Source organism: Ipomoea nil, unplaced genomic scaffold (genome assembly GCF_001879475.1).
Source record: "Ipomoea nil cultivar Tokyo-kokei standard unplaced genomic scaffold, Asagao_1.1 scaffold3069, whole genome shotgun sequence".
NCBI lineage: Eukaryota > Viridiplantae > Streptophyta > Magnoliopsida > Solanales > Convolvulaceae > Ipomoea > Ipomoea nil.
This window is the reverse complement of record NW_017619497.1, coordinates 3,109,171-3,126,911: the sequence shown is the minus strand read 5'-3', so window position 1 is coordinate 3,126,911 and position 17,741 is coordinate 3,109,171. Positions and strand designations below refer to the sequence as shown.

Here is a 17,741-nt window from a genome sequence, read left to right as displayed (position 1 = left end):
TTTCTTTATATTTTGTTTCACATCATTTGTGAAAAAAAAAAAAGAATAATTTTAATTTATTCGTGTTAAAGAATTAGCTCACTCAATAATTTTATTTGACTAATTTTTTTTACCATGACTCTAAAATTTTTAGATTTGATTGAACCAACCTTTTAATTTTGGGTTAAGATTAACATCCTTAGCTTAAGATCAAAGGTTAATAGTTCCCTTCCGATGGGCTTGTTTGAAAGATAAAAAGTTGGGTGGGAATTTGCAGATAATCCAAAATTTGGAGGGTTTCCGTGCAAATTGGTCTTTATATAGTGGTATTGCCTATTGGACTGCCCTTTGTCCTTGTTCAGCTTGTTTGAGCTTTGTGGTTAGGGAGTTCATTTTAAAATTTGCCTCTTTGTCTACACCCCATAACCAAACAGTGTGTCAACCTTTTTTCTGAAAGAGATACATACATATATACAAGAATATAGATACACAAACATTGAAATAGAGATAGTGACAGAGAAATTAGTTTCTTGTCTTCTTCCGATCCTCTGCAATGGACAGAGTTCTCTAAGATTTGTCTCTTTTAGTGAAAATAAAACATTGATTTCATCTTTCAACTTTGATTTCCTCCAATTCTTAGGATTTCAATGTCTTCTGATCTCTTTGTGTTTGACAACACTTTCCTTGACCCTTTCTTCCACGATCAAGATTTCTTCCAAGAATTCCCAGATGAGTTCACCTTGGATCAGCAAGAAAACTTGATTGGTGATGAGAGAAATTCATCCAGTTTGGACCAGATTGCCACTGCCCTTCTCTCCTCTTCTCCCCCAAGCCACCAGCTCGAGAGCCTCTCACTATCCCAAACTACCCCTCTCTATGCAGACTACTCTTCTGCCGCTTTGGATGTGAAGATTGAGGATTCTCATCAGCCCCAATCTTTCTACCCATCCTTTATGCCTCCCCAGAGCTATGGTGCCGAGAATGCTATGAAGATGATGCAGAGGAGCTTTAGCAGCAACTCCTTTGATGGCAGGCCTAGTAATTTCTCCCCTTTCCAGCCCCAATTGGATACCCTCTTGGAATCACCTAATAATCTCCATGCCCCCCAAGTCCTCAGCTCCCCTGAAAACACCAGCTTTTCTTCCGGCCAAATGAGAAGAGTTTGCAGCACTGGAGATTTGCAGGTAATTAATAAGCTCCACGGCCCTTTTCTCTCTCATCTGTATCTCCATTTTTAATTTTCTGAAAAAAGATTGAATTGGCTTTCAATGAAGAAGATGAAATCAAGGAACACTCTTTCTTCAAGCCCATTGTCAAGGGAAAGCTCATTCATGGAGGAAGCCAACTTCAAGGTGGGACGCTACAGTGCCGAAGAAAGGAAAGAGAGGATTCATAGGTACAGGGCAAAGAGGAACCACAGGAATTTCAACAAGACAATTAAGGTAAAAACTATAAACAATTCTACTTCACTCAAAAGCCCTTTTTTGGTAATAGCTAATTTTGACTTATTTAACCACTATTAGTTGTTTCACTTGATTAAAAATCGATATGAGTGTTTGATTAATTAACTTTTTGTAACAGTTTATTGCTCCACAATATTAAAATTCAAAATTCAAAGCAGATTTTTTGATCAGCTTTTTAAGAAAGTCATTTTGCATATAATTAGCTATCAGTTAATAACTAATTTACTAAACACTTTTCTACAATCAACTAATGTTATCAACTAGTCACACCCACTAACCTAATCAGCTAACAACTACGGAGTATTTACCAAACACCGTATAGTCAGTCACTCACACACATTTTATACATGATGATGTTCCGATTCTATTATCTCGTTAAAATTATATATAGTTTGAGATCACATGCTAAAATGTGGTTGGTATGTATGTGACAATAATACGCAGTATGCATGCCGGAAAACGTTAGCCGACAACCGGCCGCGCATACGTGGTCGATTTGCGCGCAACGATGAAGCCGGCGAGATTCCAAAAACTGCAAATTTTAATAGATTTGAAGACGAAGATGACCTTTGGGTAATATATTCTCCTTCCACATTTTCAATCATTTTTTTAAAGCTCTATCTTACGTCTATATTCTAGTCAACTTGTTACTGTTTTATTTTATTTTTTATTTTTTATGTTATGAATTAATCTTATTAGATTAAATTATTAATATAATTTATAATGTAAATTATTTTATTTTTTTTTTAAATTAATTATGTGGGTGTAGATTGAGGGAATGCATGAAGAAGAAGAAGAAGATGGGTTAGTAGGAAAAGGGCCATTTTTCAACAGCTATGGGTCGACTACGACGTCCGCTATGCCGACGCATTATCAATATTTTAGCTATTGACGGCGGCGATAATGATACATTATTACAGTATTATTTATTATTTATTAATAGAAATATTACTATTATTATAATTATTATATTATTAGGATAATAAAAGTCTTTTGTTTTTTTAGTTCACCATGATGCTTTTGGTGATGCCTAATTAACTAGTAGGCTATTATATGTATATTTTATTTTTCCTATTTTGATTTGATCTGAAGATGTAAGTAATGATCTATTTTCATCCAATAAATTAGTTTATGAGCATTTTTATTTATAATTATTTGTTCGACAGCAAGCTATTCAAATTGTGAAAGTTTAAACTTTAAGCCATGCATGCATGCTGTGATTTGTTTGGAACAAATTTAAATTAAAAAGGGAAAGAAGCTATAAACTTGTGAATGTTTTGCATAAATTTCCCGGTCTATTGATCAAGTTTAATTTCTAAATATTAAGACTGCTAAAAACAAATAAAACTTGATAAAAGTATCAAAGGGATGTTTGATAAATAGTTGTTAGTTGATTCGGTTAATGAGTTTTGACTAGTTGATACTGATTGTAGAAAGATGTTTGGTAAATTAGTCGTTAGTTGATAGCTTATTACATACAAAATGACTTTCTCAAAAAACTGATCAAAAAAAACTGTTTTGAGTAGTTTTTTTAATTTTAGTATTTTGAAGCAATCAGCGGTTACAAAAAGCTAATTAATTAAACACTACTTATATTGAATGTTTAACTAAGCCAAACAATTAATAATGGTCAAACAAACCAAAATAGACTGATAGACTAACTATTTTACCAAACAAAGTCAAAATTTCAAAACTTGAAAATTTGATTATTGTTAAAGCTATTTTTGTTACCTATTATTTGATATTATGCCCAAGTTTAACTCTTATTTAAACGAATACTTAATCCAAAACTCTTTAATATGTCACATGCATACAAGAGACAATCCTCCGATCTTATAAGTATATTAATCACATGCTTAACAAACTGCATTAAATGTTGGGTTTCTAAAATGTTAATCAAACATCAACAAGAAGAGATCAAATCGACTTGCAATTTGACACCCCTATATATATGCATCTTATGGCATATATTCCAGTGTGTACGATCATAACTTATAATAATTGTACTTAAGTTAAAAGGTAATAAAAATATATTATAATTTTCTTTCAAAAGGCCATATATAGATTAAAGAAAACAAAGTAAAAGAAAAATAAATTAAAAACTTGATGAAGTTTGACTGAATTTGTGTAGTGCTTGAATATTATGATCATATAAATTAGCAATAATCGCCATGCTATCATTGATTCCCTAATGACTAATGTTGTTATTAATATGTTGATACTCAAACTAATATAATGTTGGTATCTTATTGGCCAGATGTCCCGCTAGATCCTTCTCTAGCTAGGAATAGGGTTTCATCAATTCATTAAAATATTATTATTAATTTTTTCTAAACAAGAATTTTCTTTTCTTTGTCTCCCCTTTTTGCAATGTGCGCCAGAGTGTGTGCGGATATTTTACAATATGCAAGATTAAATATTACGTCTGTTTTTATATAATAATAATGATTATATTTTTAATAACAATATACTCATTCTAATTTCTAAATATTGTAAATTATAAATACAGTACAGTTATTATTCAAACTTTAAATAAGTAGAGTTATATGGTCTGAATAAGTAAATTTTGTGTTAAACAGTGCTTACACAAAGGAGATGATAAAAATTACAAAACTTGTCGCAATTATGATAGCTGCAGCTTTTATACTGAATTACAAATTTGTTACAGACGCAAATTTGCAATCTAAATAATACACACACACATATTGTGGCAAATGCCACATCACTTAGCTAAGGGCCGGGGTATCTTGGCTGGGTTGAGGACAACCTTATATTGAGAAAAACTTTATACGATTTAATGTGTTACTTGGTGACCAAAATTTATATTGTAAACTCATAATAATAATAATAATAATAATAATAATAATAATAATAATAATAATAATAATAATAATAATAATGAGAATTACATTTTAGTCCCTTAAATTATTTTTACTTGTCATTTTTTTTAAGTACTATCGACTTTATTACAACCTAGTATTTGAGTATGTGACCTCTTATTTGAAAAAGTCACAGATTTAGTAATTTATTATCTTTTTTAATAATATAACCTCTTTAGTTTCAATATTTCAAAAAGTTGACAACATTCTTCCCTAAAATTTTCCTCATTAATTGTGGTATATCAGCTATATGTTTCCTTACACAAACATGTTAAAATCAATTATTTATTTTGCAATTAAAACATTGAAACTGAATAGATTTATAAGTAAAGAAGAAATATAAAAATAAGTAAAACACACATATATTGAGTAAAATTCAATAGAATTTAATAATTTTGTTGCTTCATAGTTCATACTTAAAACGATAACTTTTTGAAAGTCAAAAAGGTATACTACAACGGGAAAAAGTTGAAAAGTAAAACGAATATCGGTGAATAATTAAGGAGTTAAAACACATATTTATCTAATAATAATAATAATAATAATAATAATAATAATAATAATAATAATAATAATAATAATATTGTGATGTTTGAAAGTTGCATTTGGACCCTCAAAAAATCTGTGTTAGTGCCCTCAATATGTTCTGAAAAGGCAAAATTATGCCAATTAATTTAAGTGCATACAAAATATTCCTTTCTTTATCTACCAACCTATGTCCTATGCTTTGTTTCTTATCTCTGTAGGCGTAATTAAGAATGTCTGTTTTAATCTCCATGGTAAATCAACAATTCAACTGCACTCAACCAATTTAAATATATTATCAATGGACTCAATTTTTTAAAAATGCTATTGTAACGTGGCGTCTACTATATACACTTATTACTCGGTGTGTCTATTTTATTTTATTTTTTAATATTACTTGAGAATGCAATGTGTAGTGTGTAAATCTCACTCATGTGTAATATTGGCATGCCGCACTAGAAAGATCGATCTTATGTGACGAGTTCGAACGAGAATGTATTGATAAAACTCAAACATGTGATCTTTTAGTATGGGAATCATACTTCAGTCACTTAGCAGTCCCTTTCAAGACTACTCTATGTATTTTATCTCTACTGTTAAAGATGTCCTTAATTCACTTTTTTTTTTTAAATTTCTTTTATCGCAAAAAAAAAAAAAAAAAAAGGATTTTAATCAACATCTATTTTTCATATTATTTATCAAATAAAAAAAAATAGATTATTTGAAATCTAATTAGTTTTTTCATTTTAATGCACAAATGCTAGTGATGAGTAGCAATAATATCGAAGGGTATGGGCAAGTGTACATTAGATTGTGTACGTGATATCAAAATTTAATTTTGAATATTCAAAATTTAGAGTGATACATTTTAGACTCGATGTTCAAAATATTTTTAAAATATTCAATTTGGATGAAGATATCTCAATTAATCGTATTTAGATATACCATAACTAAAAATATATTAACCAATATATTCAAATCATTCTTCCAAAGTCAGTTGGGAGGATGTGAACACAGAGGCTAGACCTGTGCTCACTGCGCACAAGGAATCCCCGTCACTTTGAGAGGTTGCTCCCACACTGCCGCTGGTGAGACTCGATCCTGGTTATTTTTCCAAAGTTTCACCTCTGTGACCAGTTGAGCTGCCCATGCAGGTAAATCACATCTAACCATAAATATATAGGTAAGTACGTGTAAGTGTACAAATGATACACGATTTTATACCATTTTATTGGCTAATTATATATTTTAGTAGTTTGGATAGGTGTATTTTATTGTTTTGCTCTGTCATTCGTGCTACAACAGAGGAACTTTGTCTAGGATAGTGCGTTAGGGGCAAATTATTGTGTGGACCATGATCTACACAATGTTTGTGGATCATAACAAAAAGTACATTTTTAATATATTAAATGTATATTCTTAGCATTGAGTAGAAACCAACTAGCATTCTTGCATTCAAGACTTACGATTTTACAGCAAGTATCTTATATTAAGATATGTAGATAAGACATATAGTAGACAGATCATAATAGGTAAATTAAAGTAAGAAAATATGGAATTAAGTGGGTGTTTGGTTTACAAATATGAGATTATCTTAGGTGATAGATTACTTCTTCAAAGGTAATTAATGTGAGACTATGAAAATATACCATTACATTATGTGTTTGGCTAACTAAGATTGTGAGGATGTAATATTAGCATATTTAGTTGAGAGTTATATTCTAAGCCTATATTATGTGTTTGATTTTTATTTTTTTAGTGCTACTGACTTTGTTACCATGTAATATATGTTCATAACTACATTATCAAATTATTGAAGCACAAAGATTCAATAATAAAACTCGAACCCACAAGGGAGTGCAACCTTAGTGACACTAGACCATAAGGTCTTGGCATATTATGTGTTTAATTAAGATTGCGAGAATGCATGTAATATTAAAATGTTTAGTTAAGAATTATATTTTAAGTTATATTAATCAAATCGTTGGAATATACTCAATATATATGTACACACAAAATTACATACACACATGTATGAATACGTATGCTCAATTATACTTAGATTTATATACATATAAATAAATAAATACTTAATTATATGACCATAATATGTAGGGTTGATCATCAGTCAGTTACAGTCAATAATCGATCGATAATTAAATAATCAGTAGCTATTTTTTAATTTGAATTAATTTCACTTTTGGTCCCACGACTTTTGATGTTCTATCACTTTTGGTGCACAATTTTAAAATTTTTTAATTTTGGTGCCTAACTTTGTTATTTTTATCAGTTTTGGTCCTTTTGGCTAAATTGATAGCGAAATGTTGCTGGATTTTATATTTTTAGAGGTAAAATTGTCATCCCAAGGAAACATCTTCAATATCTAAACAAAATCACTGTAAAATCATATCTATAGGTGTTTGATCGATGAGAATAATGGTGAAGACGGGCAGAAACCAGACAGATCTATGGGATTTATAATTTCGACCATTGGCAAACTCTTCTTTTCCTCTTAATATGATTTTTCTTTTGTTTAAATATTGAAGATCTTTCCATAGAATGACGATTTTGCCCCTAAAATATAAAATTCAAAAATATTTTACCGTCAATTTGGGTGGAAGGACCAAAACTGATAAAAATAACAAAGTTAGGCACCAAAATTGAAAAAATTTAAAGTTGTGCACCAAAAGTGATAAGAACTCAAAAGTCGTGGGACCAAAAGTGAAATTTTATAACTGATCGAAACCGACCGATTATATAGATATTTCGATTTTCGATCATATATATATATATATATATATATATATATATATATATATATATATGTATATATATATATATATATATATATATATATATATATATATATATATATATATATATATATATATATATATATATATATATATATATATATATTATAGGGTCGTGTTAAGGTGCGAATAGGTGCCCAGGAGAGAAATGCGAACCAATCAGCATCCATTGATCGGGTGCATTTACTTTCACCTACAAGTGCACCTACTTTTGCCTGCAAGTGCATGTAGTTTTTGCCTGCATTCATTGATCGGGTGCACCTACTTTCACCTACAAGTGCACCTACTTTCGCCTGCAAGTGCATGTAATTTTGCCTTGTTAACATTCATTGATCTGAGTTCGTTATGTTTGGCATTGTTTTTGTTCTTGCGGGTAGTAGTACCCGTGAAAACCACCCACAAACATTCATGCACCTAGGTGCAACTACTTATAACTATAGGTGCAACTACTTATAACTATATGTGCACTTAGTATTGATGCTCAATGTAAATTTTAGTTGCACCTATAATACATTTTTCATGCACTTGTAATACATTTTACTTGCACCTCGATGTTCAATTATTTACGAAAATGTCACCGCGTTTTTTTTTTAAATAATTGTTTCTCATCCATTAGATCTGGACACGTGGACGGATATCAGGCATTCGCATATTCGCACTTGGGCATTCGCATATTCGCACTTGGGCATTCGCATATTCGCACCTAGACGCTCCATTCGCACCAGAGTGCAATTCTCTCTCTCTCTCTCTCTCTCTATATATATATATATATATATATATATATATATATATATATATATATATATATATATATATATATATATATATATATATATATATATATATATATATATATATATATATATATATATACTGGTTTAGTTTCAAATATGGACCAATGCTATTATGTGAACCTATGTATCACTATGCAGCGTTGATCTTACTTGATCTACATCGCTATGTACCACGTACTGCATCACTCCTCATATCTTGACCTTTCAATCTCACATTCCAACGATGCGTGAGAATTCACAGGTTCACATGATACACGCATAGAAAGAGACTAAAACTTCTTTACATGGCAAATTCTCTTTTTTTTTTTTACTATTGGAATATATAGTTTCTTCTTCATCACAATGATTAGGTATTGTAAAGTAGTGTAATTGTTTCCCTTTGGTCAATCATTTTCCTAACATGATTGGACAGACTTTTGAACCAAAGTTGGCATATAAAAACATAACTTCAAGAGCACAAGTTGTTCTCCAATTCTTTCAGCAACTTAGCTTGGTGAAAGTTGTACAACATGGGACCTTTATTTTATTTTATTTTCATTTTCATTTTCCCACTAATCATGGCTTAGTCAAGGAATTTCAAAGCCTAAACCCTAGGAGATACTAGATTAATAGTTCGATCATTAGTCCATTACATTAGTGTTTAATTTATTTGTTCTTTCAAACCTTTTTGGTGCCGTCAAATCACCGAGTGTCAATATTTTTTCATATACTTAATCTATACAAGTGCCCATGTCTTTCTCTTTTCACTGCATACATTAAATGGAATAAAATTATAATTTATAATTACAATTTAAAGTAATTAAATATCAAAATCTAAAAACATAATAATTTTCAATTCAAGTTATATCTCTAATTTATGTTTGTGTTTTTAGTACTGAATTTTTTGTACATTCTATTTTTAGAGTTGTATTATATAATTTTTTGGACAAAATTACTCATACCGTTATGACTTCTATCTTTTTCATTATTGTTACTATGCACATGCATCCACCATATCTTTTCTTATATTTTTCAATGTAGACATAGTATATTGGAGTAATATAATAAATAGGGAAAATAGCACTTTTTCCCCTAAGTTATATACTTATAGCACTTTTTTCCCCTGAATTATTTAAGTGGCTATTTTTCCCATTGAAATGTTAAATGGACATTTTTACCATTAAAATATTTTATTTATTTTTCTTCTCCAACAAATTATGACCACGATTCGGTCAAAAACCGAACTGACACTATAGCAACTAAATTGAAATATTCCAATTACAATTTAGAATCGAAACCTGATATTTAGAGTTTATTAAAATCACGAACCGGAACGGCCTGTTCATGTTCCGAACTAAAAAAAAATACATTTATTGTTGAATTTAAACTATTTAAAAAATAAAAAATAAATACAAATTTTAAAATAAAAACGGTTCAAAAGCGCGAACCGGATCTGAAACTGTCGGTTCACGGTTCAGGATCCAATTTTTTCGATTCATAATTTTAATAAATTGAAATCCAAATATTGGGTTCTGGATCTGAGTCATAACCGAAAATTTTCAATTCGATTTCTATAGTGTCCGGTTCAGTTCAAATCGAATTGTGATCATCCCTACGTATAAGCAATAATTTTTTGGAGAAGAAAAATAAATAAAATGTTTACTTTAAGGGTACACATATCAATTTTATATATCAAGGCGAGAAACTGCCACTTTTAAAATAATTGAGGGGGCTAATGTACTTAAATGAACAACTCAAGGGGAAAATGTGCTATAACCATATAATTCAGGGGGAAAAAGTGCTATTTTTTCTAATAAATAAATTTGATTTCATTTTTAGATTTTAATGAGGAAGGATTTGTTAATTATTTTTTAAAATATAAATATCAAATTTATAAAAATAATTTTATTATTATTATTATTATTATTATTATTATTATTATTATTATTATTATTATTATTATTATTATTATTATTATTATTATTATACAATAATATAAATATCTAAAATATAAATAAAATAATTATAACAGTTAATCAATGTTATTACCCTTGATGTATGTCTATATTTCTATGCTCATTGAGTGTGGTACAAATATTGTACTATTATTTTTATCGAATAAAATTATCTTATATTGTTAAACTTTCGTTAGTATGTATTTAGTATTTTAGTGTTACCAAAATTATATTTAATCATTTACCATATTTAAAATTCTTACTTTAACAATTATTAATCATACAATAGTTATTACCCAAATTATCAATTATACTTTTAATGAGTTAATACCCAAAATCGTCCTCGACTATAGTGGTTTTTCTCAATTTCGTCCTAAACGACTTTGGTGACCTAATATCATCCCAGACTTTTGTGTTTCGCTCAATTTAGTCCTCCATTTGTTATTCCGTCAAATTGGTGTTAAATAAAGGGACAATTCAGTAATGTCAATATTGATCTCTCTTTACTTTCAACTTGTGAAGGCGAAATTCCTCTTTCTTTGTACGAATTACACCCAGAGTTACTCCCGGACCTGCAAATCAAATTTTATATTCGTAGTTTTAGGAGTAATTCTGGGAGTAATTCGTAAAAAAAAAAAAAAAAGATATTTCGCAGTTCACATGTCTATGAGTAAAGAGATGTCAATATTAAAATTACTGAATTGTCTATTTATTTAACACTAAATGGACAGAATAACAAATGACGGACTAAATTGAGCAAAAACACAAAAGTCTGGGACTAAATTGAGCGAAACACAAAAGTGTGGGACGATATTAGGTCACCAAAGTCGTTTAGGATGAAATTGAGAAAAACCACTATAGTCGAGAACGATTTTGGGTATTAACTCTACTTTTAATATAGTATGAATTCTACAACTATAAATTATTTTGAAAAAAAAAATTATATATTGCGGAGTATTATTTAAAACAAATATTTCAATATAACTAAGATTTTAATATTCAGCATAAAAAAAAAAAAAGAAAAAAAGCTAGTATTTTATAATTGCATAGAACTTTTAGTCGAATGATATAGTATGAAACTTTATATAAAAGATTTTTAGAGCGGTTCTCATTCTCATATATGTGTATGTTGGTATAATTGAAATTATACCAAGTGGCTTGTGGTTCATTGGTATTTGGTTGCTCCTTTAAGTGAGAGGTGAAAGGTTTGAACTTCATTTGAGGCAAATAGTTTGTATATTGAGTATCCCCCTTCCTTATAATTAAAAAAAATATAATTGCAATTATTTATATATTAAAAGATCAATTACAATATCATATAAATTGTTAATTCTATTTTTTTGTTATAGATTTATAGGTGTAATCCACTTTTAGTCATTTTTTTGTTAAAGAATATCCCCTTTGGTCATAGTATTATTGTGGCATGACCATTTTTTGTCATCCATTAACAAAATCGTTTAAATTCCATAAAATACAAGGACATTTATTTAGGTTGTCAATTTATTTTCAAAAATATAAAAATAAAAATATAGTCGGTCAACCCAATTTGTATACAAATGGTCGAAATATCCTTATATATAATGACATTTCAATGAGTTTGTTGACGAAAGACCAAAAATGATCATGCCATAATAATATTATGACCAAAGGGAATCTTTGGAAAAAAAAAAAAAAAAAGGACTAAAAGTGGACTGTCACTTATAAATCTAGGACCAAGAATGAATAAATCAGCAAGATTTAAAATATCACACAGTCTTTTCTAATCAAACTAAAACTTTTAAAATTAAGTAAACGAGTTAAAAGATCTTTCTTAAAACGTTAAGGGTTGGTGACTTGGTGTAGCAAAAATAACTTATATTTCGTATAACAATAGTGTATTGTAATGTAATACACTAAAACATCAACCGGATGTGTCACAAGCTTATAAAAACTTAAGCCTAATTAAGAATATAGTTTTTCTAGTTGAAACAGTAATTCTAAGTGACACATGCTTTAACTTATTAATTTCCACAACCTAATGATAACCGTTGGTTGTCAACTATATAAAATACAACGCATATATTTTGTTGCATGTAATTATTAGCCATTGAAATTTAGTCCCCAATCAAAGTTCTAGCAGTATTAGTGTGAACACTAAGACAATGATCTCTATTTTTATTAAAGAATTTAATTTGTTCACATTTTATATATACGAACATAATTTATCGAGTAATTTACCAAAAATTTTTGTTAACATCTCTACTTAATAAATTTTACATTTTTGTGAACCAAATAAAAATCTATACCATTCCAATATGCATTTTTTTTTGGGTGTACAACTCAAGTAGTACAAACGTAATCTGTAAAGCCATCTGGTTGAGCATTTATTCATTTGCATTATAGTATTCAATAAAAATGGCAAAAGATATGATTTCTAGGTATTAGGCAAAGCATAAATCTCACTACTTAATGGATGGAGATAGCAAGAACCCTTGGAAAGTTAAAAGCATCATCTTTACAAACAACAAACCTTTATACTCACAGTTGCCACTGGTCACCTCCCTATGAAATGACTATCTCTCTTTTATCAAAAGTATTAACTTCAAATGGAAACAAATTCCAAAAAAACCCTTTTTTCCCTAAATTAAGAATTTGACCTTACTTAGTTATTTTCTTATTAAATTAAACGCTTATTATTTCATCTAAAACTATAATTAATAACAATATATACCTGTGTTTTCTTATACTTACGTAACAACCAGTATTATGTTTTGATGTAAGAATGTTGAATTTACTCTCTAAGCCTACACTCAGCCATATCATACACATTAGCGATTTTGAAGTGAGAAAACTTTATATATACTTCATATTAAAAACTTAGACAATTGACACCTTAAAATTAGTATTCTAAATTTATGTCACTGCAGCTCAAATTTTGGACATCATAATGCAATTTCATCATCAACTCAATATATGATACAAGTTAAATGGTAAATGGGACAATTTTAGCCATGGTTGTCAAATAGTTGGTTTGGTAACCGTAAGATTCTAAGTTCAATTCTCTATCATGGGTGGCTGAGTACTAGAAGGTCTTGAATTCGATTCTTGTCAATACTTTTTTGGTCGAGTATGTGGCACATGGTCTTCCTAGTGCGATTTACTTTACTTGTGAGTGGTTGAGTAGTAGAAGATCTTGAGTTTTATTCTTGTCAATACTCTATTGGCCGAGTATGTTGCGCAGGGTCTTCCAAGTGCGATTTACTTTACTTTTCACATATGATTTGCAGACTAGAATTAATCCTCAAATAGTAACAACATGTTTCTCTCGTCATTCTAAAGGTTTTGACCATTATCTCAGAAAAAGCAACCAACAAAAACGTATATATTAACCCTTTCATTTTAAGACACCTATGAAAAAAAAAAAAAAAATCACCTTTGGAGATAAAAATGGTAGTGAATAAAGAAACAATAAGCATCTTTTAAGAACCACAAAAGGAGATACAAAGACCGAATCTCAACGTACAGTGCTTCCTTTACGACTCCATGCCTGTCATTATTCTATTTCTTTAGTATTTTTTTTTTTCACTTATCTTCTTAATTTATCATCAATAACTCATCATCGACAATTATTATTTTTTTATTCCAAACAATAATCATGTATATTAGTTGTTGTTATACTGGATACTATAAACATGGGTATACATCGATAGTACCCGATTTAGCCAAGTATATTATGTTGGAAAAATAGTATAAAATTGACATTTGTAAGTGACTATTTTAGGGTACAAATACATGTGGGGTCCACTTCCGATTTGGATCGGGTCAAAGTGGATTCGGGTTCTTCGTAGTAAAACGTAGAGATTGATATATTGTACACTCAAAATGTATAATGGGTGCATGAGAAATTAATTCTCAAAGTAGACCTATTTGAGTTGGAAAATGAAGGTACGTAGAAAAGCTTAAAATTAAAGTAGCCTTTGTCCCACATTAGAAAAACAAGGGAATTTGTACCACTATATATACAAGAGCCTTGTAGAGACATGTTGAATTATATATATATATATATATATATATATATGTTTTTTCTCGCGTGGACTTCCTTTGTTTGATTAGATGGAAAATATTTTTCCTCAAGAATATAATGAGGAAAGCATTTTCCTTGGCACCCCTTGGTATTTTGTTTTCCATGAAAAACAAGGAGGACAATTATGTCCTCACCAACTTTTCTTAATTACCATTATTATTATTATGTAGGGGTATAATTGTCTTTATACTCATTATCCCATACAATTTCAAACTCAACCAAATAATGAAATTGATATTCCCAGTAATCTATTTTTCACCAACCAATCAATGTTATTAATCTTCCTGATAATTTCTTTTCCATAAAATTTCAATTTCATTTCCCCTCAAATATTTTTCGCGAACCAAACCGGCCTTAGCATTGTCATTGTTGTGAAGATAAATTAAAGTAGAGTGATTTTGGTGAAAATTAAAAAGAAAAATAAAATAAAAATTGGGGGACAAGAAACCAACTGACTTAGCTTAATGGGATGAGCAAAATGCAAAAGAATGCTTATTTAATTTTATCATCAGCACCCCAACTAACAATGATTCCAAAATGTAATCACTTTTGACTTGGACAGTATTCAATTCCAATTTCCAAATCTTGCATTATTCCACGGGCTAATTTTATTGTGCTCCTATTTGCTAAACTTTACTTAATTGCATTCTTTATATTATAAATTAAATAGTTTTTTTTTTTTTTTACAATTTTAATAAAGAATATACGTTAAACATTACATTATACAAGTATAATAATTTTATTTCATTTTTTAATAAAAAAATATAATTATTAAACAGTATCTGGTACTATTATAATTAACTTCAACATCATATCATGTATTGCATTGCTATAGATTTTTTTATTTTTATTTTTACAATGTCGCATGCCAAATATCATCTATTAAAAGAGAGTGTTAGTCTTGTAATTAATTTGAAAAGTCTAACCAAACAAGTAGGATTCACTATCCGCCAAGCAATCAGATGGCATGTAGTGACCTCTTCTATATGGGAGGTCATGAAATCGAACGCTTAGCAACACCACATAGTATTAAAAATATCAGTGTTTGTAGACACCTTAAAATTTGGAATATAACAATAAAAGACAAGAAAAAAGTGAGTGCGTGGTTGTCGTTTTGCTTAGACGAAGGAGGAGGAATTGAAGAAGGATTGTGTATTGTCAAAGAAAGAGTATCTTTTCATGGGTTGTTCAACGAAAAAGAGATTTGGGGTAACTATTATGAGCATGAGAGGATAATATTATGATTGAAACATATATGTATATATGCACGGGTGGCACTTCAACTACTTAGTGCATCTCATCATCTTTTCTGGTTTTTTCAAAATTTGCACCCAGCAGACAACAACCCCATCCTTATGTCTCCATGATGTTATTTAATTTATTGTCATCCATAATCAAATTTAAATTGCTTAATTACCCGGCATCTATATATTCTTGATTCTTCTCTGTCAAGGTAAGGAAGATTCTATATATATATATATATATATATATATATAGGGAAGGGATCAGGTGCATTTGAGACTTCCCGTGCGGTTGTGCGGGTGGACGCACGTTAAGCATTAATCTAGCACACTTAAAGTACACAACACACGCACACAAACAAAACACCTTCAGAACACAACCTCACGCATGTTAAGCACGAACCTCACGCATATTAAGTACAAGTCTCACGCATGTTAAGCACAAGCCCCATGCAGGTTAAGCACAAAAACACACGCACTTTAAGTTTTAAAAACAACTCACATTAAGTACACACTCACGCACATTAAGTATAAAACTCACGCACATTAAGCACACGACTCACGCACATTAAGTACAAAACTACGCACATTAAGCATAAAACTCATTCACTTTAAATTTTCAACAACAATTCACATTAAGTACACACTCACACACATTAAGTACAAAACTCAAGCACATTAAACATTACACACTCACGCACATTAAGTACAAAACTCAAGCACATTAAACATTACACACGCACATTAAGCACAAATCTCACGCACATTAAGCACAAGACTCACGCACATTAAGTACAAAACTCGCGCACATTAATCACTCGCACAACCGTATGAAAAACACTTAAATGCACCTGAACCTGAACCTATATATATATATATATATATATATATATATGTGTGTGTGTGTGTGGGGGGGGGGGGGGGGGGGGATCAAAGATGTTTTTTTAAAAAAAAAACAAACAAACAAAAGAAAAGAAAACTTCATCTTTACTATCAAATTATTGCCTTATTGGTAAAAAAGAATTAAAGATAATACTAGAATAACATAATGGATTTTTTTAATAATTTTATAAAAATCTTTATCAGAGTTATTGACTTGAGATTCTATTTAGATTTTGTGGCATACAAAACTATTTTTGCGTGGAAAATAGAATTGATCAATTAGAATCTTTCTATCGTTTTTTTTTCCCTTTGTTTGTTTGTTTTGGGGGCGGGGGGGTTGGTACTTCTTCCTTATTATTACTATCAAATAGTGAATTAAGAGGATATATAATAATTGTCCACGCATGTGGTTAAATTGACATAAGTAATCATTAGGTGAGAACGAGAGAGAGAGAGAAAGAGAGAGAGTTGCGTTCAAATGAGAATAACTCTTTAGGTGAGAACGAACATGAATGCACATAATCTACTCCAGGTTTTATTTTTGCACCTTGCTTGACTTGTTTCCTCGTGTGCGTTCTTTGGTTTGCCTTCCTTTGTGCGTCATGATGATGATGTTTAGTTGTTTGCTCTGGCTTTGCTAGCTCCTTTCTTTATTTGCATCTTTACTTGTGTCTGTGCTCCATTGGTACTGTTGGCCCCTTGCATAAAGGGGTGATGGCAATCCAGACTGTCATGCAGTTATTGGTAGTTTCCAACAACCTAATCCGGGCCGGGTGTACTTGTGGCTTGTAAAGACTATAATACTCATTCCTGCTAGTCACTTGGCCAAGGTAATCAAAATTACCCCAATTCCTACGGATATTTGGTATATCGCTAGCTAGCTAGCTCAAAGTTGTGATGATGGTCCAGACTATCCCGCTTGCACTAACGGTTATTTGGTGCCTTGTTGGCCACTTTCTCAAAGTGGTGAAGGTGATTCATACTACCCCAATGGTGCATGCGGTTATCTGGTGCACCGTTAGTCACTTGCTCAAAGTGGTTATGGGTAGTTCAAACTATCCTACAAGTATTAGCGATTTGCAATACCCTAGTATGGTCGTGTTGGTGACTAGTAAAGACCATAATTCCCGCTCCCGCTAGCCACTTGCTCAAATTGGTGATGTTGATA

The 17,741-nt window shown here is 30.3% G+C and overlaps 1 protein-coding gene across 2 annotated transcripts; it reads left to right on the top strand.

The window, feature by feature from the left end:
* Nucleotides 1–344: 344 nt before the first annotated feature.
* Nucleotides 345–2,593, top strand: LOC109165538 (zinc finger protein CONSTANS-like). 2 transcript variants are annotated; one of them, XM_019314345.1, is made up of 4 exons: nucleotides 345–1,163; nucleotides 1,257–1,421; nucleotides 1,887–2,015; nucleotides 2,212–2,593. In XM_019314345.1, the coding sequence occupies exons 1-4, from the start codon at nucleotides 627–629 to the stop codon at nucleotides 2,332–2,334; spliced, it is 954 nt and encodes a 317-aa protein (XP_019169890.1). In that variant the 5' UTR covers nucleotides 345–626; the 3' UTR covers nucleotides 2,335–2,593. The 2 variants fall into 2 exon arrangements, with proteins under 2 accessions (XP_019169890.1, XP_019169889.1); XM_019314344.1 differs by having other exon boundaries at nucleotides 1,254–1,421.
* Nucleotides 2,594–17,741: the final 15,148 nt, after the last annotated feature.